Below are 25,736 nucleotides of genomic sequence, written 5' to 3' on the forward strand. Positions count from 1 at the left end.
GGATGAGGGTTTTGGGTAGTGTTTGTGTTTTGAAATAATGGAAATGAATGGAAAAGGAGGGTTTAAAAGACCCGTTGGTTTTTGAACTGCAGAGGGAGACAAGCGGCTTCAGTATCGGGACGCTCGGATTCTTCAATTTCTGGGTTCAGAAAAAGATGCATGGGACGAGCGGATTGCAGGAAGGACGAGCGGATTCCTGAGCTGAGACGAGCGTCTTTCGCTTAGGACGCTCGGATTCCTTTCCAGTGAAAAATCCCAAATTTTAGCAGTAAAAAGACGAGCGTCTTTCCTCTTGGATGACTGTCCTGACTGAGACCAGCGGATTCCTTCCTGGGACGCTCGGATTCATAGTCAGACCCAAAAATATTTTCTGCAGCTTCATAAGATGAGCGGCTTATGCCTTGGACGCTCAGGTTCTTTCAAGACGAGCAGATTATCCCTCGGGCCGCTCAGATTCTTCCTCGACCACACGGATTCAGGTCCATCCGTGGGTGATTCGTAACCCGTGTAATTTCATTCTTCAATTCTTGAGTTCTTCATTGTAGGGGCACTACAAAGGCATGAATAGCCTAGGCAATTACTATCCCCACACTAAGGCAAAGCACTATACATCAATAAACTCATAAGTCTCTCCCTCACTTCTCTCAAAATGATGAAAATCTTGATCAAGGCATAAAAATGTAAATCTAAAAATGACAAAAATGCAATGCAATAATTGAAATGCAAGTTAGGGAGTTAGAATATTTACAAATGGTGGTTTAGGGAGGACTCCACCAAACTCTCATCCAATGTGAGATGTCAAGGGGGCATATTCAAGGTGTTGTTGATGTTACTCAACACCTTGAAGAAGTAGTCGAAAGCTTGCTCATTATCATGATAAAGATCCTCAATAGACCTTTGCACTTGTTGTTCTCTATGATGGTCTTGGGTCATAGCATTACCAATATAGGGATTGAATATCCTTTTAAACTCATCATCCCAAAGACCGCATACTTCGTCTACTTGATCACTAAAAATGTCTTGAGTTGATGAAGACAACTCTCCTTCTTTCTTGTCTTGGCCAATGAGGCCTTCTTCTTCACTTGTCATGGGTGAGCTTTTCAAGCTCTCAATATTGCAATTTCCTTGCTCTTTTGATGGAGCATCATCCACTTTCTTTTTCCATTGAAATTCCAATTTCTTCCTATCATCTTTCCGGCTATAGTGATCAACCATAAAACATGGCTCGTGCAATCGGGGAGCTCTCATAGTATTGTTAAGATTGAAAGTGATGGTTTCATCTCCCACTTCAAGGGTGAGTTTTCCATGCTTTACATCGATCACCGCTCCCGCGGTGTGCAAGAAAGGTCTCCCTAAAATAATAGGAATGTTGGAGTCTTCTTCCATGTCAACAATAACGAAATTCACCGGGATGAAGAATTTTCCAATTCTCACGGGAACATCTTCCCATACCCCTAAAGGTGTCTTTGTTGATCTATCCGCCATTTGAAGCGTGACGTTAGTGCATTTGAGTTCTTCCATTCTTAGCCTCTTGCTTACCGAATATGGCATGACACTAACGCTTGTCCCAAGGTCACATAAAGCTTTGTTGATTGTAGTGTCACCAATAGTGCATGGAATGGAGAAACTTCCCGGATCCTTGAGCTTTGGAGGTGAACTTCCTTGAAGAATAGCACTACTTACTTTAGTAAAAGTAATAGTCTCAAGCTTCTGGATTGATTTCTTATTTGTAAGGATATCTTTCATATACTTTGCATAGGCCGGGACGTGATTGATCAATTCCGTAAATGGAATTGAGACTTCTAAATTCTTCACAATCTCCATGAATTTTCCAAGTTGGTCATCAAACTTAGACTTAGCTTGACGACTCGGGAATGGAAGTCTAATCACAATAGGCTCCTTTTCTTTGGCCTTCTCTTCATCCTTCTTTGAAACTTCTTGATTGGTGGGTTCTTCTTCTTTAGAGTTTTCAACAACTCTTTCCTTGTCACTAGCATTCACAACATCTTCATCAACGGGCTTCTTCGGCCCTTCATACCTTGTACCACTCCTCAAATGGATGGCACTCACCGATTCTTGTCTTGAGGGATTACCTTGAGGTGGTAATTGCCCCTTTTGTCTTGTGAACTTGAAGATGCTAATTGAGACATTTGATTCTCCAACATCTTTGTGTGAGCTAGTATGTTGTTAATGGTGATGTCTTTTGCTTGGCTATCCTTTTGCATTTGAGTGAAAAACTCTTGTTGGTTCTTTTGCATTTGGAGGACCGCTTTTTGAACATCAAAACCTTGGTCATTTGATTGAGTGTATGGAGTTTGATTTTGGAAACCTTGGTTTTGGTTGTAAAAGGGTCTTTGATTTTGGTTTCTCATTGGAGGTGGGGTGTATGTTGGTTGAAGGTTTTGAACATTTTGGCTTTTGTATGAGAGATTTGGATGGAATTTGGTGTTTTCATTGTAATAGTTGGAATAATGGGTACCACACTTGTATGCTTGAAAAGCATTCACTTGCTCACTTGTTCCCCTACATTCACTTTGGTCATGTCCCAAAGTTCCACATTTCTCACATATTTCACTTGGAATTGATGAAGATGCCACCATAGCATTAACATGTTTCTTTGGTGATTTTGAGGCTTCTTAAAGTTTAGTCATAGCCTTCTCAAACTTCAAATTAATGGTATCAATATGAGCACTAAGTTGAGCACCCAATTGAGTAATAGAGTCCACTTCATGCTTTCCTCCTCTAGTAGCCTTCCGAGGTCTACTATATTATGAGTTATGGACCGCCATTTCCTCAATCTTGTTCCATGTTTGATTATCGTCAACTTCGGTGAACATACCATTTGATCCCATGTTGAGAATGTTTCGGGAGTCTTCATAAAGACCATTCCAAAATTGTTGTACCAAGAACCACTCACTAAGTCCATGATTAGGACATGAGCGACATGTTTCTTTGAATCGCTCCCAAGCTTCATACAAAGATTCTTCGTCCCTTTGTTTAAACCCCGTGATTTGGGCTCTTAGCATGTTAGTCTTTTCCGGAGGGTAGAACTTTTTTTAGAAAGCAAGAGCCAATTTCTTCCAAGAGTCAATACCAAGAGTAGCCTTATCAAGGCTCTTTAACCATTGTTTCGCGGTACCAATCAAAGAAAAAGGAAATAAGACCCATCGAATTGGGTCTTGAGTCACTCCAGTTTGTGAAATCGCATCACAAAAAGTCTCCATATGAGAATGAGGGTCTTCACTAGGCATGCCACCAAATTAACTTCTTTCGACTAATTGGATAAATGCGGATTTTGCAATGAAATTACCGGTCAAGTGTTGTGGTGTGGGAGTACCATTGGGTAGGTTCTCCTCGGTTGGTACGGAATGTGATGAAAATTTAGGCATTGTGGGTTGATTTTGTGGTGGGTTTTGTGTTGGGTTCTCCTCTCCTTCTCTTGCAAAAGGGTTGATTAACTCAATATTGTTTGGTTGAATATCCACAATCTCACCAATACCTCTCAAAGTATTTCTAGCAAGTCTTCTATTGGTTGTCAAAGTTCTTTCAATTTCGTGATCAATGAGTAACAAGTTACCTTGTGATCTTCTAGACATGCAAAATATCAAACAACTTGAAAACAATTAGAGCAAACCTTAAGGAGTATTAATTCCCCAAGGCAATGAAAAACACAACTAACAACAATCAAATAAAATCAAATCAAGTTAACACCGTCCCCGGCAACGGCGCCATTTTTGGTCGGACTATCGTTTTCGGTTACTTGTCGTTAGGAGCACCTAGACCAAAACAATATTTATTGCTTCACAAACTACTCTACTATTAGTAAAGGGGTAAGTAAAGGTCGGATCCCAAGGGACGGGTATTGATGTAGGATTTTTGATTGCAAGTAGTGGTGCTAAGGGTGTCACAATTTAGGTTGAGATAAGAAGATCACTAAACTAAATAACAATGTAAATAAACAAGCAAGATGGTTAAAATGAGATATAAACAATTGATTAAAAGCATTAGGGTGTCATGGGTTCATAGGGGATTCATGGGAATTGATCATACAAACATATTCTCAAATTATAAGCACGCAATTATTGTTGTGATAGGATCGAGTTGGTTTATATCTTACAATCCTAGGAAGGTTTGGGTCCTGGGACCGAATCGATTAGATTGTACAACACCTACAAGTCGACTTAATCCTCCCTACTCAACTATATGCATGGTCTAATGAGACTCGAGTTGGTTTATGTCTTACAAGTCTCATTGAAAAGGTAAGTGATGGGTAAAAAATGCAAGGATTAATAGGCTCGCATTTCATCAAACATAACATTTGCATAAGTTGAGATCACAACAAGCAAGCAAATAAATTATGTGAACATATTAGATTAAGCATGAATCATCCCCCATGTTGGTTTCCCTTAATTCCCCATTAACCCTAGCTAAGGAAACTACTCACTCATTATCAAGTTTAACATGTTAACAAGTTTGTCAAACATATTAACAAAGCAAAACATGATGAATGAATGGAAAATGATTAACAATACTTAAAACAAGGGTTAAGAGAATTATACCTAATGATGATTCCAAATAATAAGCAAAGAATAATAGAAGTACTTGATGATTGATGGAAGGTTGTCAATCTCCCAATAATACCCAAATAATCTTCAATTAACCAAAATAAATGATGAACAATAGAGAAATTAAGGAAATGAGATTTGTATTAATGCTTAACTAAAAGTTGATTATAAGATTAAAATGAGATTAGGAAGAACATAAATAATATTAAGGATTGATGATAATCTAATTAGTACAATGGGGTATTTATAGTGAGGATTAGGTACATAAATTAGGGTTACTAAGGGCTTAAATGACGATTAAGACCCTTAAGAAAAGTTGAGGAAATGCTCCTCTCAAAGGAAGATGCTAGTCTCCTTTTTGCTAGTCTTTCAAAAATATGCGCATCCCGAGTGGAACAAGGAAGAGACGTGTTGTAATGGGCTAGAATCCGAGCGTCCAAGGGGTCGGGACGAGCGGATTGCAGTGGTGCTGGACGAGCGGATTGTGTGGTGGGACGCTCGGATTGTGTGGGTCTGGGACGAGCGGACAGGGCGTGGGACGCTCGGATTATGGAGGTGGGACGAGCGTCCCGAGGCTGCGACGGGCGGATTGTAGTCAAGCAAGCTTCTTCCTCTTTTCTTCTTTTCTTCTTCCAACAATCCTCAAGGATCTTGTCGGAGATGCAAGGATCTTCTTCATCATTGCCCATCTACTACATTATTTACATAGGTCTTGTCTTCACTTTGATGCTTGGTCATTAGATTCGATCAATTTAGTTCCATTTTGCCATGAAAATGCAAGGTTTACACTCCTCTCCTACTAAGGAAACAAAACCTCAAAGAATATGCAAAATAAAAGACTAAAGATAGTAAACGACCCAATTATGCACTAAAAAGCATAGGAACGAGGCTAATTCGGGGACTAAATATGCTCAAATATTGGTCACATCAAATACTAATGATAAAACTATGTGATAACCAAAATAGAAATGTAAACTAAATAAACTAGAATTAGAATTACCTAAATAGAAATGGAACTTGGACTAGGAACTTGTAAGGAAGAACAAATGAGAACCAAAAGCTTGAATATAAGAACCAAATGTTTAACAAATATCAAATGCTTAACAATATTAAAACTAAAATGAGAACTATGAGAGAATTTGATTGCTTAAGGCTAATAGAGAGTAAAATGGTATATGAAAGACGTATGAAAAGATGTATCCCAATGACGGAATAAGACCCCTATTTATAATAAAATAGAGGCATAACGTAAAAGTCCAAGAAGAGGTCAACCCCGATCGGGGTTGCCAGCCCCGATCGAGGGCGTAGGAATCTAGGCAATTTTGTCTTCAATTCTTGATTAAATGCTTGAGGGGTCTAATGTTTATGTTAAATGCTCCTTAATCACCCGGTTAATCCACATAATTTGGCATCCCATGAGCATCCAAAGTTGAGCATCCAAAGTGTTTGTGTGTATTTCTTAACTTGGGCTTCATTTGTGATTTTATATGTGCATCAACCCACTTCATAATTCCTCATGTTTAGACCTTGTCATTTCCATAATATCCTATCATGGTCCATCTTGCTTCCACTTAGCTTAGTGAACTCGGTACTCGCTAAAATGACGGGAAAAAGCATCCAAGCACTTCATTCCTACAAAATGTGATAAAATACACGCAACACGCCTAGAACACAAGATTAGCTCACAAATTTACTAATTAAAGTATGATATGCAATCAAAACCGATCAAAAATGAGGGTAAAAGTATATATAAAATGAACACATCAAACTCCCCCAAGCTAAACTCTTGCTTGTCCCCAAGCAAGAAACCATATCCCATAAATTGCAAAATCCTAAAACAAGTTAAGCATAATGATTCATAACCCGAGACAACATGCGCAAAAGGAATAATGCAAAAACATGGATGAGATTTACATGACGGCGTAGCATGAAAGACTTTGAACGAACCTTTAAGCTATTGCATGATATTTTGACTAGTAGACTCTCACGATGAACTCAAACTCATTTGTATGTGAAAGGACATTTTGTAAGAAAATACTCACTTATCCTCGACTCATGAGAATGTACCCGCAATCTAATATGGTAATCATTTCAAAACTACAAGCCAAAAACATTCATATGCAATCATGAAAAAGAAGCCATATGGGTAAGAAGAAGGCAAATAAGTAATGGGTAAGAAAGGGGAACAAATGATTTATGGTATGTGGAGCTAAGTCAAGCTAGTAACAACCATATGCAAGGATGCTCAATTTCCAAAACTATTCCCAAAAATTCCGATACAAACTATAAGAATGCTCTCCAAAATAAATGAATAAGACATGAGAGCTTTCTTATACCAACCTCTTTTTCTTCTTCTTTTTCAATTCAAATCATACTTTTTTTTTTTCATTTCGTGCTTTTTTTCCTCTTTCTCATCTTTCTTTTTCAATTCATTTTTTATCCATCATTTTTCATTTTTTTCTTCTTCTTTCATTTTTCTCTTTTCTCATTTCTTCTTCAAGAGCATTAAGACCAAGCTCACAATGATATTTCAAGATAAAACAAATCCCAAATGAGCATCCAAACACAACTAATCAAAGCTACTAGCTCAATAAGGTAGACAATTTTTATAAGTAGCTAGGGATCAATTTTGTGAAGGGGTTCAAAAAAGCAAATTCAATCATGTGAATGGCTCCAAAATGCTAACAACAAATGAATGCATGCTTATAAAGAGATGAAATCAAGACCATACTTGTGCATTTTGATGAAACACACAGCATAATAAGACCTACACTCACCTAAGAGAGACCGAATATGGATGCATCGATCTAAGGAGGTTCCACCTTACCAATTTTGTAGCTCGCCAATAGTCAAGATCAAGCCTATTCAGTTCATTTTCCATCTCCCACCTACTATGTCAAGACATCCCCATGTAGCAATTATCCCATCATATAAGAATAAATCATTAGCTATAAGCTATCATTAGGATAAGCAAGAGGGAAAGTAGGCTAAAAGCAAGCAAAAACACACAATTTCTCTCAAAATTTTCAATTTTTTTTACATGCAAACTACACTATAATGCAAATGCAATCCCCCCCTCCCAAGCTAAACACAACATTTTCCTCAATGTGCCAACAATTAAATCTCCCAACTAAACCATAAAAATGGCTCAAAGCACATAATCAAGAAGGACACGGGGTCATATTTAATGGGTTGCGAGAAAATAAACTAAAGTGTAAAGTAAAGAAAACTTACTAGACTAGCTAGCCTCCCTCAAGCTAGTATGTATACGGGGGACTCTTCCTTTCATCATTCATTTAAGAAAAGGGCCAAAAGTTGAACCCCTTCCTTCCTTTCTTCTTACCACTACCACTTCCGGATGCTTCTCCTTGATGACCACTTTCACTAGAATCATCCCCTTGGAGAGGAGTGACATATTCACCAATATTTTGCCCACTTCCAAGTCCATCTCCATAGCTATTATAACCACCATAGCCACCACCATATCCACCAAATCCTCCATTAAATGCCTCAACTCCATAATCTGAACCACAAAAATCCGGACCGGGAGCATATGTAGTATAAGTACCTACATCATGGTTAAAAGGGGGAGGAGGAGGAGGAGGAAATCCACCCGGGAGATAAGTATAAAATGAAGGGTATGGCTCCTCGGGTCGAATTACTCCTTGCCTAGCAAAATGATCATATATGGGATGCAATGCAAGTCTTTGGTCATCACGAATGGTATTAATATTAAGACTAAGATCACGCATCATGTCCATCATGTCTATGCTAGATGTGGAATGGCGTGCTTGAGAGGGTTGACCTCTCTCACGCCGCTCAACAGTGGTAGATGCCTCACCTCGTAGAGGCAAGTGATAAATAGTGGGGGTAAAGGGGGCACTCCCATGATAGGGCTTGGTATGGACTAAGGCCTTGATTTCTTTTTTCTCTTCCGGTAGATTAATTGAGTCTTGTCTACCAATTTTCCAAATCATGTTTGGATGGGAATCCCTAAACCAATTGCAAGATAGGAAGTAGTCATAGTCAAGTCCACTCCCTTTTCCTTAGTGATAAGTAACGGTCTCAAGTTGGTGGTTTCTTGGTTAAAGCGGCATAAGTGCTGAGCAATTTTAGTAACCAATCCTCCTAAGATAATTGAACTATTTTTCGGGTTACATTGCTTTGTCAAATATACCTCAAAGTGGTAAGGGATGTTTATCCCCCATTTATCATCACCATTGACATTAAAAAAGGCACCCAAAATCTCAACCTCTATTTTCCTCACCGAATGAGGTTCATTTCTCCCAAAGAATGTCCACCCCATAAACCTTTGCCAAACACGAATGTCGGGGTAGTGAATGTATTGATGAGGGACATGTTCCCAATCTTTAAAAGGGAAGTGAGAAATGGAATTCCATGTAATAATCGGGTTGTAAGATTCGGGTGATTCAACGGGCAAGTTTTGATGAGGCAATTGTAAAATGTTAGCAAATTCCGCTAGGTCCAATCTATGATCATTATTAAACAACCGGAAAGTTACAAAATTTATAAAACCTTCCCTTTTTTACCTATGAAATTCAAAAGAGCTCAAGAACTCATGTGTGAGTCCGGAAAAGGTCTTATAGTCCATGGTGTAACAATGTTTCATACCAAGGTTCTTAAACAATGCCTTCACATTCTTTTCTATACCAATGTTGTTTAAAGAAGCTTGGTTAATGAACTTAGTGGATTTCATACCTTTGTTGCGTAAGATGACCCAATTGTTCCATTGTTGTTTACAATTAAAGATCACTCCGGGAAATTGCGGATCGTGCCACTCCGGTGTCTCTTGTATTTGAACATCCTCCGCAGCCCGGGAAGATTCCGCATCACCTCTTTTTCTCTTTGAAGTACCTTGGGTAGGAGCTCTTCTTGTTGCCATTTTCTGAAATTTTAAGACAAAAATTCATCTTAAGGCAAACCAAAATCCATCCAAATAGACATAATAGAACAAATTAGTGAACTAATTCATCCTATAAACATTAATAGAACATAATCTAACCAATTTCTAGCAAAAACAAGCACAAAATCAATTTCCCCCAATTTGAGTTAGGGCTTGATAAACTTGATTTAATTGATTATAATGGATGAAATCAAAGAGAAAATAGAAGAATACTTATTTGATGATGATTAATGATGAATGATTCTTGCAAAATGATGAAGAAAGTAGTGTTTTGTTGTGATTTAAGGTGAAGAAATATGAAGATAAGTGATAGAAGAGGGAGAGATAGGTATCGTCGGGTACATGAAGATGATAGAATGATTGCCTCTTACCCGTATAACAAAATAAAGCCAAAAAATATGAAACCACGTCCCCGATCGGGGCTGGCAACCCCGATCGGGGTTGACCAGTCATACGCGCTTTTTGACTTTTCCTCCGTTTTTCTTAATTTCCGTCCCGTTCTTGAAAGTTACGTCCTCGAACGGGGTTTTTGCATGGGGAAGCGTGAATTTTCTCCTTTAAATCTCCTTTTCTTCATTTTTCACCTATAAATCACAAAACAGAACCCCATCAAGTCTAGTAATTTTATTTCTATTTCTACGAAAAACAGTAAATTGCAGAAAATTAAAAACAAAAATAAATAAAAGCAAATAAAAAGCTTGGGTTGCCTCCCAAGAAGCGCTGGCTTAACGTCCCGCACGACGTAAGAAGCTTGAGTTGGTTTAAGCTTTCTTAAGTAGAGGATGAACGGTCACTTACTCTATCACTCCAACGATCACATTCTCATGGTAAACCTTCAAACGATGGCCATTTACTTTGAATTTATCGCCCTTGGTGGTCATCACTTCAACGGAACCGAACTTGTTGACATTTGTGACAGTATATGGACCAAACCACCGTGACCGTAACTTTCCTGGAAATAGCTTGTAGCGGGAATTGAATAGCAACACCTTATCACCGATTTGAAATTCCTTGTTCAAGATCTTTTTGCCATGCCATCTCTTTGTTTTCTCTTTGTAAAGACGGGAGCTCTCATAAGCTTGTAAGCGGAACTCGTCAAGCTCATTTAGTTGCAACAACCGCTTTTCTCCACTCAACTTTTTATCCATGTTAAGCTCCATGACCGCCCAATAAGCTTTTTGTTCCAACTCAACAGAGAGATGGCACGCCTTTTCATAGACCAACCTATATGGTGAGGTAGCAATAGGTGTCTTATATGTGGTATGGTAAGCCCACAAGGTATCATCGAGCTTCATACTCCAACCCTTTCGTGATTTGGCAACAACTTTCTCAAGTATGGACTTGAGCTCATGGTTAGAAACCTCCACTTGGCCACTAGTTTGTGGATGGTAAGCCAAGCCTCTTCTATGATAGACCCCATATTTCTCCAATAAGGCATTGAGTTGTTTCTCACCAAAATGAGTACCACTATCACTAATGACCGCGCTCGGAACACCAAACCTCGGAAATATGATCTTCTTAAATAAGTTGATCACGGCACGAGCATCGTTTTTTGGAGTAGCAATTCCCTCTACCCATTTAGAGACATAATCAACGGCAACAAAAAATATAAGGATTCCCTTTTGATGAAGGAAACGGTCCTTGATAATCAATTCCCTAAACATTGAATACCTCTACTTTCAAGATACCATTTAAAGGCATCTCGTGCCTCCTTGATATAGAACCCGTCCTTTAACAAGCATCGCAAGCCATCCCGAAATCTTTAGCATCTTGAAACATAGTTGGCCAATAGAAGCCAGATTGCAGTACATTTGCAACGGTTTTGGATGGTTCATGATGACCACCATAAGGAGAAGAATGGCATCCTTCTAGCACCCCTTTCACATCCCAATGCGGGATACATCTCCGGAATAGCCCGTCGGATCAATGTTTGAATAGATATGGATCGTCCCATAGGAAGAACTTGGCATCATGTAAGAACTTCTTCCTTTGTTGATATGAAAGGTTAGGTGGCAACTCTCTTCTAACTAGATAGTTGGCTATGTCGGCATACCAAGGAGTATTGGCTTCCAACATCATCAAGTCATCATCGGCGAAGGAATCATCAATAGGTAATTCAATACCTTCATCATGAAACTTCAAACGGGATAGGTGATCCGCAACAACATTTTTGGCCCCCTTCTTGCCTTTAATCTCAAGATCAAATTCTTGCAAGAGCAAGATTCATCGTATCAATCTTGGCTTAGCTTCTTGTTTGGCTAGGAGGTGCTTTAGTGCGGCATGATCGGCATGAACAATGACTTTGGAACCGATCAAGTAAGAGCGGAATTTATCTAAGGTATAGACAATGGCAAGTATCTCTTTCTCCTTGGTGGCATAGTTGATTTGAGCCGCATCCAAGGTTTTGCTAGCATAGTAGATAGCATGGAGAACCTTGTCCTTTCTTTGTCCTAACACGGCACCTACCTCATAGTCACTTGCATCACACATGAGCTCGAATGGCAAGTTCCAATCCGGTGATTGGATGATAGGTGCGGAAATCAAAGCCTTCTTGATCCTATGAAAAGACTCAAGACAATCGTTGGTAAACACAAAGGGAGCATCTTTTAAAAGAAGCTCCGTAAGAGGTTTTGCAATCTTAGAAAAGTCTTTAATAAAACGGCGGTAGAATCCAGCATGGCCTAAGAAACTCCTTACACTCTTCACATTTACCGGTGAGGGTAGTTGCTCAATAACTTAGACCTTAGCACGTTCCACTTCAATTCCTCTTTCCGAGAAAATATGAGCAAGTACCACTCCTTCATTCACCATGAAGTGGCACTTTTCCCAATTCAACACCAATTCAACCTTTTCACAACGCTTCAACACTTTAGACAAGTTATCTAAACATGTATCAAAAGAAGAACCATAGACACTAAAATCATCCATAAACACCTCCATGATAGACTCGATAAAGTCAGAAAAGATGCTTATCATGCAACGTTGAAAAGTGGCGGGGGCATTGAAAAGACCAAAAAGCATTCTACGGTAAGCAAAGGTACCATAGGGACATGTAAATGTGGTCTTCTCTTGGTCATCCGGGTGAATGGGTATTTGAAAGAACCCGGAATAACCATCTAGATAGCAAAAATACTTGTGACATGCCAACCACTCCTACATTTGGTCAATAAAAGGCAATGGGTAGTGATCTTTCTTGGTGGCCAAATTTAGCCTCCTATAGTCAATACACATTCTCCAACCCGTCACAATTCTAGTTGGAATTAGTTCATTTTTATCATTTTTAACTAAGGTGGTTCCTCCTTTCTTAGGAACCACTTGGACCGGACTTACCTATTTAAAATCGGAAATTGCATAAATAATTCTCGCATCCAACAATTTAATCACTTCCTTTTTTACTACTTCTTGCATGTTAGGATTTAGTCGTCTTTGACCTTGGACACATGGTTTATGATCCTCCTCAAGATAGCTCCTCACAATACCGTCACCTAATAGTAATAATAATTTATCCAATATTAATTAGTTATACTTTATTTATAATCCAATGTCAATTATATATTAATTACTTATTATTAATTATAATATTACGATATTCTAAAACCCGATTAAATTACAAAAGCCCGAGACTCAACTCGTGATAACTCATTCACAACAAACCCACGTCATATATGATACACCCTACCAATACAACACCCAATAAACACAACACCCTTAAAAACAAACCCGCAACAATCCACAAACACTACCACTGGCTACCATCGTGGCCACCTCCGACAACCCAGCCTCACGCCAAACACCAGCAAACACCGCTACTTATAGTCGAACAACCACGCCCTAGCTTCCCCGTGCATCCGACGCCAACAACAACCACCACACCAAATCCCACGATACCACCTACTAGCCACCTTACGCCACTAGTCAGCCTCCACGGTGGTCCCAAAAGCAGCGCCACCTCCCCCTGGCCAGTTCTAGTCGAGCTACGGTGGTCCCAGCATCCCTCAACTTCACGGTTTCAATCAACAACCCACAACCCCCTGTTTTCCCCTGTTTCACGTTTTTCCAGCCAACCACCTGCACAAACCACCACCCTTACCACCCCAACACCCACTAATTGAAGGAAATGTAGATTCATATACATACTAACATACTCATATATGTAAAATTAATTTGTCATAAAATTAAAGGTGGATTTTATGCATGCAAACTTTAATAAAAGAAGATAAGAAAACATTTTCTCACCATAATAATTTCGGTCATATTGGGCACCAACAAGATCTCCTTCTTGTTAGTTCTTGAGCTTTCCATTAATGGATGAACATACTTGACTTCAAATTAGAAGCCCTCCAATTAGTTGCACCCAAAACTATCCCTTAATCCCACAAACTAACATGTACTAGATGTTTATATTGTGGTTTACCTTAAAATCTATTACTAATACTCATATACTACTTTTAGTATTATTAGTGTTTGATTTAAACAAATTAGATTCACAAAAATGAGTTTTTGTGAAGAACAAGAGAGAGAAGGGAGGTTTTTCATAAAAAGTGAGAATGAATTAATTAGAGAAAATTTTCTCTCTAATATTGTGTATGGAAAACCGGTTGGGAGGGCATAGAGTAGACAAATTTTTCTTCCCAATTTGCTTTTGTTCTTCACAAGAAAAGCTAGCTAGTAGTAGGTGTTATCATGATGTTTATTTTATTATTTAAATAACAAAAACCATCAACACCCACTCACTACAAATAAAACGGTTTTCCTTGTAATATTGAGTCCATTTTATTTTTGTCAATTGTACAATTGTATGTCATGTGACATGTGACATGTCTTATGTCTTGTTTTAATTTAAAATGCATATTTAACAAATTAAATATCATTTATAGATTAAATAAATCATATTTAACAAATTGACTAGTAATATAAAATTACTTTCTCATAAAATGGTCATTTAATTACTAGTTAGTATAATTCACAATATCTTGTAATTATAACTAACTTATCATTCTCATCTCGCGTGTTTCGCAAACACCGATTAATTTTAGTAATATAACTTCTTAAATTACTAAATGAAATCTCATTTAATCACATTATAATAAGATGTCATTATTCTCTCTTTTATAATAATTTGTTCAATTTTAAGGAATTAATTAATCGGTATACAATTAATTAACCTTTTCAATTAAGGGAATCGTCCTTTAGCTGTGACCTCAAGGGATCAATCGATCACCACCGTCACACGACGACAAGAATGTCAAACTCTAGCCAGCCAATCATTACCGATATGTGTGGACCAGTTGACTATATATATATTATGTATCATCCCTTCCGTATTCTTGTAATGAGATTTAATAATGATATTTAAATCATGTGATCGCACTATTGTTGAGGACACATTTCCCAACACTAATATGGTCGAACCAACCACCCTGACCCATCCCTACCAAGCCCAGGTGACTCACGTCCCGAATAAGGGTTCAAAACCAAGTGAACTGTGTAACCCACATGTAATAACCACCCATTAACAACCCCGTCAAACACCCTTTTCCCGCCAGTTTAAGGTGGTAACCGGAGGTCAACAGTTATCCTTGGTGTCCCACGGTCAATGTCATGGTCTCGGGTCGGTCAACGGTTGTCTATTTAACGAGTTATATTAGTCTTAAGGTGAGTATGTCATGAGACGATAAGAAAATTACCTTGTGACGATCTCCTAGCTAGTTGTTCCTTCTCTTTTCTCTTTTCTCTTATGTGAATTATTTGTGTTTTATGATCAATAAAGTCTATTTATATAGGTAGGTCATAGATATAAGGAAGAAATTAGGAAACTATATAATTAACATATTATTTCTAGTATCCAAATACGATTATTAGTATTATTATTATTATTATTATTATTATTATTGTTGTTTTTATTATTATTATTGTTATTATTATTATTATTATTATTATTATTATACTTTAAATACTCAGTCCAACACATCTTCCTGACTGGTCCATTACTTTATTATTGTTAGAAATCTATATCTCATTATACTCAACATATTCTTATATGTTACAATTTAATTTAATCATAAAATTAATTTGGATCTTATGGATGCAAACATAAATAAAGATAAAGAATAAATCTTTTTCCTTACATTGAGAAATCGGATAAATGGGCACAAATGAGTTCTCCTACTCACTTGTTCTTGAGCTTCCTAATATTGGATGAACAAAGGATTCAAGCTTAGAATCCCTCCCAGGGAATTATACCCAAGATAACTTCTTAAAAATTAATATTATATATACTAGAACAATATTAATTTTAACTAAAAATGACACAAAACTATTGTTTTCTCCTCTTGATATTTCGGTCAAGAGGGAGGAATATTGGAGTAATTTTTATCTCTCTAAAACTCTATATTTTTAGATGTGTGTTAGAATGAATAATACACTAGTTATTCATGTAGTGTATATTAGGTAAAATAAGAGAAAAAAACCTTTGGCCTTTTCACTAGGAAAACCGGGTAGGGGGAGGGTAAAGGGGCCAATGCATGACCAAGGTGTTCTTCACAAGAGTAACTAGGTATGCATGGATAGTATTTAGGTAAATGATTATGCTTTCCACTTAAAAATTAATTAACACAATATTTAGCCTAAATCACCCTCCATTTCGGTCAATATAAGAAAAAATGGATTCCATTTTATCTTTGTCAATTTATCAATTTGTCACATGTCACAAGTCATGTAAAATTGTTATGCATTTTTAACATATTAAAAATCAACGTATTAATAAAAATACGTCATGTACAAAATCGACTTAGTAATTCATAATTACTTGTACCAAAAAGATTTACCAATTATAAATCACAACATCTTGTATTTATAATAAATTATTCATTCAAATTCAATTGTTTCCGTAAACAATAATTTCATCTAAGTAATAAAACAATTCGATCACTTAGACCGTATCTTATTTAATCAAATTATAATGTGATACGTAAATATTACTTCCAAAATCGTCCGTCAATTTTAAGTAATTTAATTGACTCGTATCGTCATACGACCAATTAAATATTCAATTAAGAGTGTTACCCTTTAGGTATGACCTAAGGGGATCAACTGATCACCACCGTCGCACGACAGTAATGTCAAACTCTAGTCAGCCAATCATTACCGATATGTGTGGACCAGTTGACAGTAAAATATTACTTCCCACATGTATTCTTAAAAATGAGACTTAAACATGTGATCATCATGATCGACAGTTGTGATCGCATTATTGTCGGAGGACACATATTCCAACAATCTCCCACTTGTCCTCGATAAGTGTGCGTCACCAATTCTCTTGTCCTATTACTATCTCCCACTCAATGCAAGGTGTGTTTCAGGTCGTACTTGCAAGTGATCATATCGAGAGTGGTTTCCTCGATCTGGAGAATAACTGATTGACCGGAATTATCTACCATAGATACCTTCCGAGCGTGGCCATGCATTTCCAGTTCATTACTCCTCGAGTGGCCCTGAGATATTGTTATAACCCTGACAAGGGGTGGACAATTCCTATCGCACTCATTCCCTTCGACTAGCCACAGCCATCATAACCCAAAATATGCCCATTTGACCCCATTTACGAAGGTCTTAGTAACACAAATCAAAGTTAATCTGAAACTGCGCCATCTTAGGCGAGCAGTCTTTAGTCAAAAGAATCGACTCATTAGAATACTATAGTAGCTCTCGCCACGACCAGGCTATATAAATTTGCCAGAACTCTATAAGCGGTCATAAGGCCCGACAAAGTGTTCCTAACAGTCTGCCTATGTGATCGACTAGTCATCACACATGACTCCATGGCACTTGAACTTGCTATCAATCGCATCACACTCTAGTCACTTCGAGACGTCACCTCATCCAAGTGACTATGGGCGAATACTATGTTAATCCGTGTTCACTTTAACGGGATTCAATTGTCTATACAATCCGTTTGGATGTAACAAAGTATAAGGTGAGTTAATAATAACTCAAACGACGAATGTCGACATCACATTCGGGTAGCCAATACCATATTGCAACCTTGTGATGTACATCGTAAGTGTGTAAACACTAGTCGATTGCAATAGAAGTTCAACATACCATGTGTCCATGTGTTCAAACTTCTTATATTCCATTTTCCTTTATATTCATGTTATCTCTCATAGCATGAACCTTACCAAGTACACATATAGGTTCTCAACCTAGGTTTGAGTTCTTTATTTTGAAAGAACTTTCTTGTTGTTTATCTCATAACCAACGAATTTGTGGTGGATGATATAACTCAACTCACAATGCACTAGGTATACGTTTTGTAGGGTCTTGCAACAATTGTCAAGATGATTAGCCTAGCACTTCTCATAAGTCCTAGCATATTAGAAAATATTAGTTCTGAGTAACTTCTTATTTCTCCTTTTAGCTTGAATAGCTTATGATTTTCATAAATCCTTACGTGTTTTCGAACTTCAATATGTGCAACCTCTTGTCACATAATAGAGTGTTCTGTCCAACACTGGAATCGCTCATTAGTTCTCCTCGAGAATTCATGACGATTCTTCTATGGCTTGCCAATGATTCATCATGCTCTTATGCATATGATTCATTATTGGACATGTGCATGATTATTCTAATGGCGGAAACATTAGTAATTAATAATCATGTGATCAACCATTCTTAGGTTCAATGAACGACCATGACTGCTAATGGCAATTCCATTTTCATTGACATGAATAACCTTACGTTTCTCGTTGATTCGATGTGTATATCTCAATACCTATCCAACATCTCATGATGTGATTGGATTCATCATAGTCCATTTTCATCAAGAATTGAAAACTCAAACATATCTTTGTGAAAGATAGTTTTAGCTCGTCATTCTCAATGAGTAATGAGTTATAAATTTTTACAAGATGATTGCTCCCACTAAATTCCATGTCTTCACATGATAATTTCCAACTCCCACTTAATTCCACATGTTTCGCAATTGATTACTCAATCGAAACATTTCAAGAATTGAAATATATTTTGCTTTGCCAAGTTATTAAGATAAAACCATATATGTTCCCAGCATATCCTTTCAAAATACCTATTTTGAAATGGTTTCAGTCTTAAACTTATGGAAAGAGATTTTAATCTCTAACTCATTCATTTTAATAATGATGCGTAGCAATGTCATTATTTAAATGTGAATTACATCTAATACACGTCCTTCTAAAAATACCCTTTTCGGAAGGAGGTTTAACCATTTCATTTCATAATGAGGTTAAGTAATGACACTAGCGTGGTTAACAATTAATTTAGCTTTTGTAGATATCGGCATATCTTTCTTTGCAACTTTTAGTCATAAATCACATTTACTTTCGAGGATGCAACTTTGTTTCATTTAGGCTCTTAAGTAAATATCAATATTAAAAAATCTTGGTCAAATGTTGTTCATAAACTAGTCAAATCTCTTGATAAGTCTTTACATTAGTCATTCTTCTTCCAAAACTTTCTTTTGGTCTCCTCGTGTAGTAATCTTGAGAACATATTCTTTTGATTACTTCACTTGGTGTCTTTTGTCATGTAGATTTCATTTATTCGAGACCATAGATCTCATCTATTCGTGTACACTATCTATATAGGTATACAAATCATTCTTTCTTGCGTAGATCTCATTTACACAAGTATACAAATTTGCTTTGTGTTCTTTGTGTCTTCATTTTTCTCCCACTCTATCTTTAGAATAAATACACTAGAGATTCAAAGATAGCTTATGAGACACAAATAATGATTTTTGAAGTATAAGGAGGACTATCTCATAGGTTGACTAATTGTTTTAGATTTGATAAGTGTACTTGGTGATTGACATTCCTTTAAGAGAGTTCATCAACTCAACATCACTTCATAATTGATCATGCACAAGCCTTAAGCTTGTGGACATATAATGAATCCCATCATTATAGTTGTCTATTAGATCACTTTAAGTGGATGATATCATATATTTCTATGTGCAAGCATATAAAGACGAATTTTTAGAACAAAGAAAATACGATAAAAGGGGTGACTTGGGTTGCAAACCAAGCCACCATAATCCAAAATACAACAATTGTTTAGAAAGGATCAATCATTTCCATGTCGAACACGGAAATCAAAATAGTTCTAAAAATCCGAAACATAAATTAAAATAAGACAATAAAAACCCAAGCTTCATGGAAGCTACTCCTAGCTTCTTGATGATTTCTCAAGCTTGGTTTTCCTTTCCCTTGTCCTTGCTTGGTGGAGGCCGTATTTACAATAAAAAGGGGATACATTATCACAACTTTGTATCACAATACCATAGTTGAATTAGAAACATAAAAGAAAGGATAGTCATTTACCTACTGGAGTGATCTTTCCAGTTTTGATGTCACCAAGATACTTGGAACAATTCTTTTTCCAATGTCCAACACCATTACAATAATGACATTTATCAAGAGGACCCTTCTTGGTTTTGGAAGTGCTAGCTTCAAAAGTCTTAGCCTTGGTGAAAGTGGGAGCTTGCTTCTTACCCTTCTTCCCATTCTTTTTGAACTTCCCCTTGCTCTTGGTGCTTATGTTAAGCACGTCTTTAGGTGGGTTAACATACCCCATGTCTCTTTCGGCTTGCACAAGTAACTTGTACAACTCTTCAAGAGACACGTCGTTATCTTGCATGTTAAAATTCATCCGGAATTGAACATACGCTTTGATTTTGGATAAGGAGTGTAGAATCCTATCTACAATGAGCTCTTTGGGGATTTCAACCTTTTGAATCTTCAAAGTCTCGACTAGCTCCACAAATTTGAGCACGTGAGGGCTAACCTTTTGGCCCTCCTTAAAGTCGAGATCAAAGAATGTCGCGGCCGCCTCATATTCGACGATCCTCGGAGTTTGTGAAAACATTGTCACAAGCTTGGAATAGATTTCATTAGCGGTGCCCATTTTAAAGGCTCTCCTTTGGAGATCCGCCTCCATCGCAAAAATCAACACATTTTTCATTGCGGCGGACTCCTTGTGGTAAGCCTTATATGCTTCCCTAGTGGCGGCACTCGACCTAGCATTAGGTTCGGGTGGAGAGGCCTCGGTAAGGTAACGAAGCTTGTCGTCACCTTGGGCGGCTAATTTGAGTTGGGCATCCCAATCGGAGAAATTTGACCCATTCTTTTCAAGTTTACAACGATCCATGAAGGATCGGAACCATGAAGCATTAATGAGAGGTGTGGCGTTGGTGTTTGGAGTGGCCATTTGTTATGAGAAATAAGAGTGGTCTACAAAACAAAAAATAGAAGGAATAAAACATATGTCGTTTTCAAAATAATAATGCTTGTAAATTTAATATAAACAAGTTTTATTGCATTTATCTAGTGACCTCTACCCAACTTGATAAATGATTCCAAGACCCAAATTCATATCAACTTAGGGCATGGTGTGCCGAAATACCCTTTATTAACATAACTTGGTGGATTAACCTTTTAATCGATTCTACTTTTAGAATTCTTGGTCGATAAAATTACATTAATATTTATCTCTAGCCCGAAACACATCCGGAAATCGTCGTGAATATTTTCGTTGAGTTCAACCCAAATTTCGAATAAATGTGTCCATGATCCAAATTTATATTAACTTAGGACACGGTGTGCCGAAATACCCTTTATTAACATAAACTCGGTGGATAGACATTTATCACCCACTTCCCCTACATAACAAGGTTTGTACCCCGGTGTGGCCGAGTGCACTCCTCACGAAATAGGTTTTCATGGTTTCTACCTTTTGGTAAGGCTATGTCTCAATTGTTTATTTTTAGCGAGAGGTCATGTCAATTTATTATCTATCACGTTTTAAGTGAACTAAAGCGGTGAACTACGATAATTGTAATTGACACGGTCGATATACTCGATTAAAATGATAATGCATGTTTTAGTTATGGCGATTTAGAGATGCATGCAACATATAAATAAAATGCAAAGCATAAATGAAATCCTAGTATGGTCATCCTAAATTAGTAAATCTAATTAACTATTACATATTCGGAAACCAACTCCTTTGGTCCCTTGAACTTCGGTCTTGGCACGCATCTCGAGGTAACACCGTCTTTAATGGATCGCCTTCTTAAGTGGCATCGTCTTCAAGGATCTCCGGAATAAATAAATTACATAACAAATTACATAATTTCCTATTATACATTTGTAATTAAAATAAAAATAAATCTATTAAATTACAAAACGGTGATTCGAGATCACAATAAATTACAACCAAATCGATATTCCCATACATTTCGGGTAATATCAATTAAAAACTAAGGCCATACTAAGTAAAATTACATAATTCAAAAATTACATAAAATAAAATTATGACAATCATAAATAAAATGCAGCATTATAATATGTATGAACATGCCCAAATATGTGCTAAATCGCCTTTAAGGAGCCAATATCGTATATTAAATGGTTTTTACGGATTTGCGTGATTCAACCTTTTAAAATCACAATAAATTACATAAAGTCATATTTATGTATTAGTTAATTACCCTAACCAGCTTAGGACTCAAAATTAGTCTCCACTAACATATTGACTATAATTAACTTATATTTCTTAATATTGTTCATAAAAGGACTTAAAATTACAAAATAATGCCATAAACTTCAAATAAATCACAAAAATTTCAAATAAATTTGAAATTTGAAATTTAAACTCATGAACATTCTGAAAAAAATACCATGACACTCATAATGTTCAAAAAAACTTAGGTTAAAATTTCAAAAATTATCGAGAAAAACAATGTTGCGGTTTACCGAATTTATCAATTATAATCATAAAAATAAGAGAAAAATTATATTTATCAACTTTTAAATTTTAGATCTGAAATATATGATAAAATTCAATATGTGACGTTTTTCTTTAGTCATGAAGTATGTTTTAGCAATTTATACTAATTAAAGTCACTATTTATGTTATTTTTCATCAAAAATTCATAAATCATGCATAAAGACTTCATTATAGCCAAATAGTTTACACACATCTTGTAAAATTGCATGTGACAACATACTAGACTTCTATGACCAGATTCGAAATATAACTCATATTAACCTATTTTTCAATTTAAATTCGATTTTATCTTGAAAAATCCATATTTTGAGCATAAGAACTCATAAAATTATGAAAATTTACATGTCATCAAAAGATAATATATGTGAAAACATATCCAAAAACCACTAGAAAAATCGAAGTTTAGCTAATTTTAGTCCAAAAATGACATTTTTATCATAAAATCACATTTTAATGCCATTATTATACAAAATGAACAATAAAAATCCATAAATTAACCAAAAAATCCTAAATACATTTTAGGACCAGAAACTTTATCATGCATAATTGATTTCGTGATATATCATAATAAACACAAATTTATAAATTTTATTTGTTAATCGTATAACTCGGAAAAACTATAACCGATTTGCATGCAAACAACCTAAGGCTCTTGATACCACTTGTTAAAAATCTATATCTCATTATACTCAACATATTCTTATATGTTACAATTTAATTTAATCATAAAATTAATTTGGATCTTATGCATGCAAACATAAAAGATAAAGAAGAAATCTTTTTCCTTACATTGAGAAATCGGATAAATGGGCACAAATGAGTTCTCCTACTCACTTGTTCTTGAGCTTCCTAATATTGGATGAACAAAGGATTCAAGCTTAGAATCCCTCCCAAGGAATTATACCCAAGATAACTTCTTAAAAATTAATATTATTTATACTAGAACAATATTAATTTTAACTAAAAATGACACAAAACTATTGTTTTATCCTCTTGATATTTCGGTCAAGAGGGAGGAATATTGGAGTAATTTTTATCTCTCTAAAACTCTATATTTTTAGATGTGTGTTAGAATGAATAATACACTAGTTATTCATGTAGTGTATATTAGGTAAAATAAGAGAAAAAACTCTTTGGCCTTTGCACTAGGAAAACCGGGTAGGGGGAGGGTAAAGGGGCCAATGCATGACCAAGGTGTTCTTCACAAGAGTAACTAGGTATGCATGGCTAGTATTTAGGTAAATGATTATGCTTTCCACTTAAAAATTAATTAACACAATATTTAGCCTAAATCACCCTCCATTTCGGTCAATATAAGATAAAATGGATTCCATTTTATCTTTGTCAATTTATCAATTTGTCACATGTCACAAGTCATGTAAAATTGTTATGCATTTTTAACATATTAAAAATCAACGTATTAATAAAAATACGTCATGTACAAAATCGACTTAATAATTCATAATTACTTGTACCAAAAAGATTTACCAATTATAAATCACAACATCTTGTATTTATAATAAATTATTCATTCAAATTCAATTGTTTCCGTAAACAATAATTTCATCTAAGTAATAAAACAATTCGATCACTTAGACCGTATCTTATTTAATCAAATTATAATGAGATACGTAAATATTACTTCCAAAATCGTCCGTCAATTTTAAGTAATTTAATTGACTCGTATCGTCATACGACCAATTAAATATTCAATTAAGAGTGTTACCCTTTAGGTATGACCTAAGGGGATCAACTGATCACCAACGTCGCACGACAGTAATGTCAAACTCTAGTCAGCCAATCATTACCGATATGTGTAGACCAGTTGACAGTAAAATATTACTTCCCACATGTATTCTTAAAAATGAGACTTAAACATGTGATCATCATGATCGACAGTTGTGATCACATTATTGTCGGAGGACACATATTCCAACAATTATTAGTTACCATCTTATTTGCAATTATTAATATAAATGTCTTTTAATTAATTATTAAAATCACATAAATAATTCTTATAAATACTTATTGAATTACGGGGTATTACAGTCTTCCCCCCTTAAAATGAACTTCGTCCCGAAGTTCGCCTATAACTATTACAACAACAATTTACAAACATCCGCACAACTAAGCCTCTTTCCACTTATGATCATTGCAACATAATTAACTTACTTAAACATTACCAAATCATATCATACTTATCAAAATGTATCACAAAACTAATTCAAAACATGAAAATATATCACAAAATAAACTCAAAACACGAGGTGTCACATCCCCCCCCCCAAAAAAAAAAAAAACTTCGTCCCGAAGTTTCGGAACTACGACTACTTTATTAAACTGCTAAAAACTTAACAATAATATAAAGGATAAGACTCTACTCCTCCTAATAAACACTAGTTACTCTTCTCCCCCACTCCCTTGTACGGTGCTAGTTGTTCCAAATGTCTTCCCCACCATTACTCTGATCAACTCTTTGCCTTGCCTATTGCTATAGCTTCTGTGATTAGTCCACTGTCCCGGATTCCTATTACTTCCAATACTTGACATTGGGGTTTGATAAAGCCCTTGGTTTCCCACTCCATAATCGCTATTTCCGTTTCCATAACTGTTACTTTGATTACCCCTAAATACCCTGCAAGACACGGCCTTATGACCCATTTTTCCACACCTGAAACATCTACTTAAACTTGGCGAACTAAAATTGGATTGGCCTCCCCCACCGCTGTAATTCCCCCCTAATGATACTCCTTCTGGGGCATAGGACCGAAACTGGTTTATATTCTGCTTCTTGCCTTCTCCTTCACTCCCACTCGTATTCTTTGACTTTCTTTTCTCACCCTTCTCTTTCCTCTCCTTCTTCTCTTCCTGTAACATGTCAGCAATCCTCTCTGCGTGCCCAGCTCGCTGGTAAACATCATCCATGGTACTTGGCTGACCAGCTGCAAGCCTCTTCTTAATAGTGGTTGTTAATCCTTTTTCAAATCTAAGTGCCAACATCTCATCACTAAAATTCAAATCAGCTACATATTCTGACAATTCCATAAACCTGTTATAATAAGTCTCTACTGTCATCTCCTCAATCATCTTGAAAGAATCAAATTCAGCTCTCATCTTACTCCTAATATGTTCTGGTACAAATATAGCTCTCATATTCTCCTTGAAACCCCTCCAAGAGATAAAGGTTCTTCACTCTCCCTCCAAGCTTCCCTTATGCCCTCCTTATTACGATTCCACCACAAACCCGCTTTTCCCCTCAAATAGTAAGCCGCTTGGTCTACTTGCAGCTCTGCAGGACATCCTAACAACTCAAAAAGGTTATCAAACTCCCTATGTCAATCTCCTAGTAAGGATGGTTCACCTAATCCATCGTACTTCGTCGGGTTATGTCTTGCAATATTAGCACTCATCTTTGCTGGATC

At 36.4% G+C, this 25,736-nt stretch overlaps 1 protein-coding gene and 1 non-coding gene across 2 annotated transcripts; one reads left to right on the forward strand and one right to left on the reverse strand.

The window, feature by feature from the left end:
• The first annotated feature begins 2,919 nt into the window (after window positions 1-2,919).
• Window positions 2,920-3,026, forward strand: LOC141615702 (small nucleolar RNA R71). The gene has a single exon (XR_012530107.1). It is a non-coding gene; the product is annotated as a small nucleolar RNA R71 (small nucleolar RNA).
• A 7,257-nt stretch (window positions 3,027-10,283) lies between these two features.
• Window positions 10,284-10,784, reverse strand: LOC141613363 (uncharacterized). Its single transcript, XM_074432095.1, has one exon. The coding sequence runs from the start codon at window positions 10,782-10,784 to the stop codon at window positions 10,284-10,286; it is 501 nt and encodes a 166-aa protein (XP_074288196.1).
• Between the last annotated feature and the right edge of the window lie 14,952 nt (window positions 10,785-25,736).

This window comes from Silene latifolia, chromosome 11, assembly GCF_048544455.1.
Source record: "Silene latifolia isolate original U9 population chromosome 11, ASM4854445v1, whole genome shotgun sequence".
Classification (NCBI taxonomy): domain Eukaryota; kingdom Viridiplantae; phylum Streptophyta; class Magnoliopsida; order Caryophyllales; family Caryophyllaceae; genus Silene; species Silene latifolia.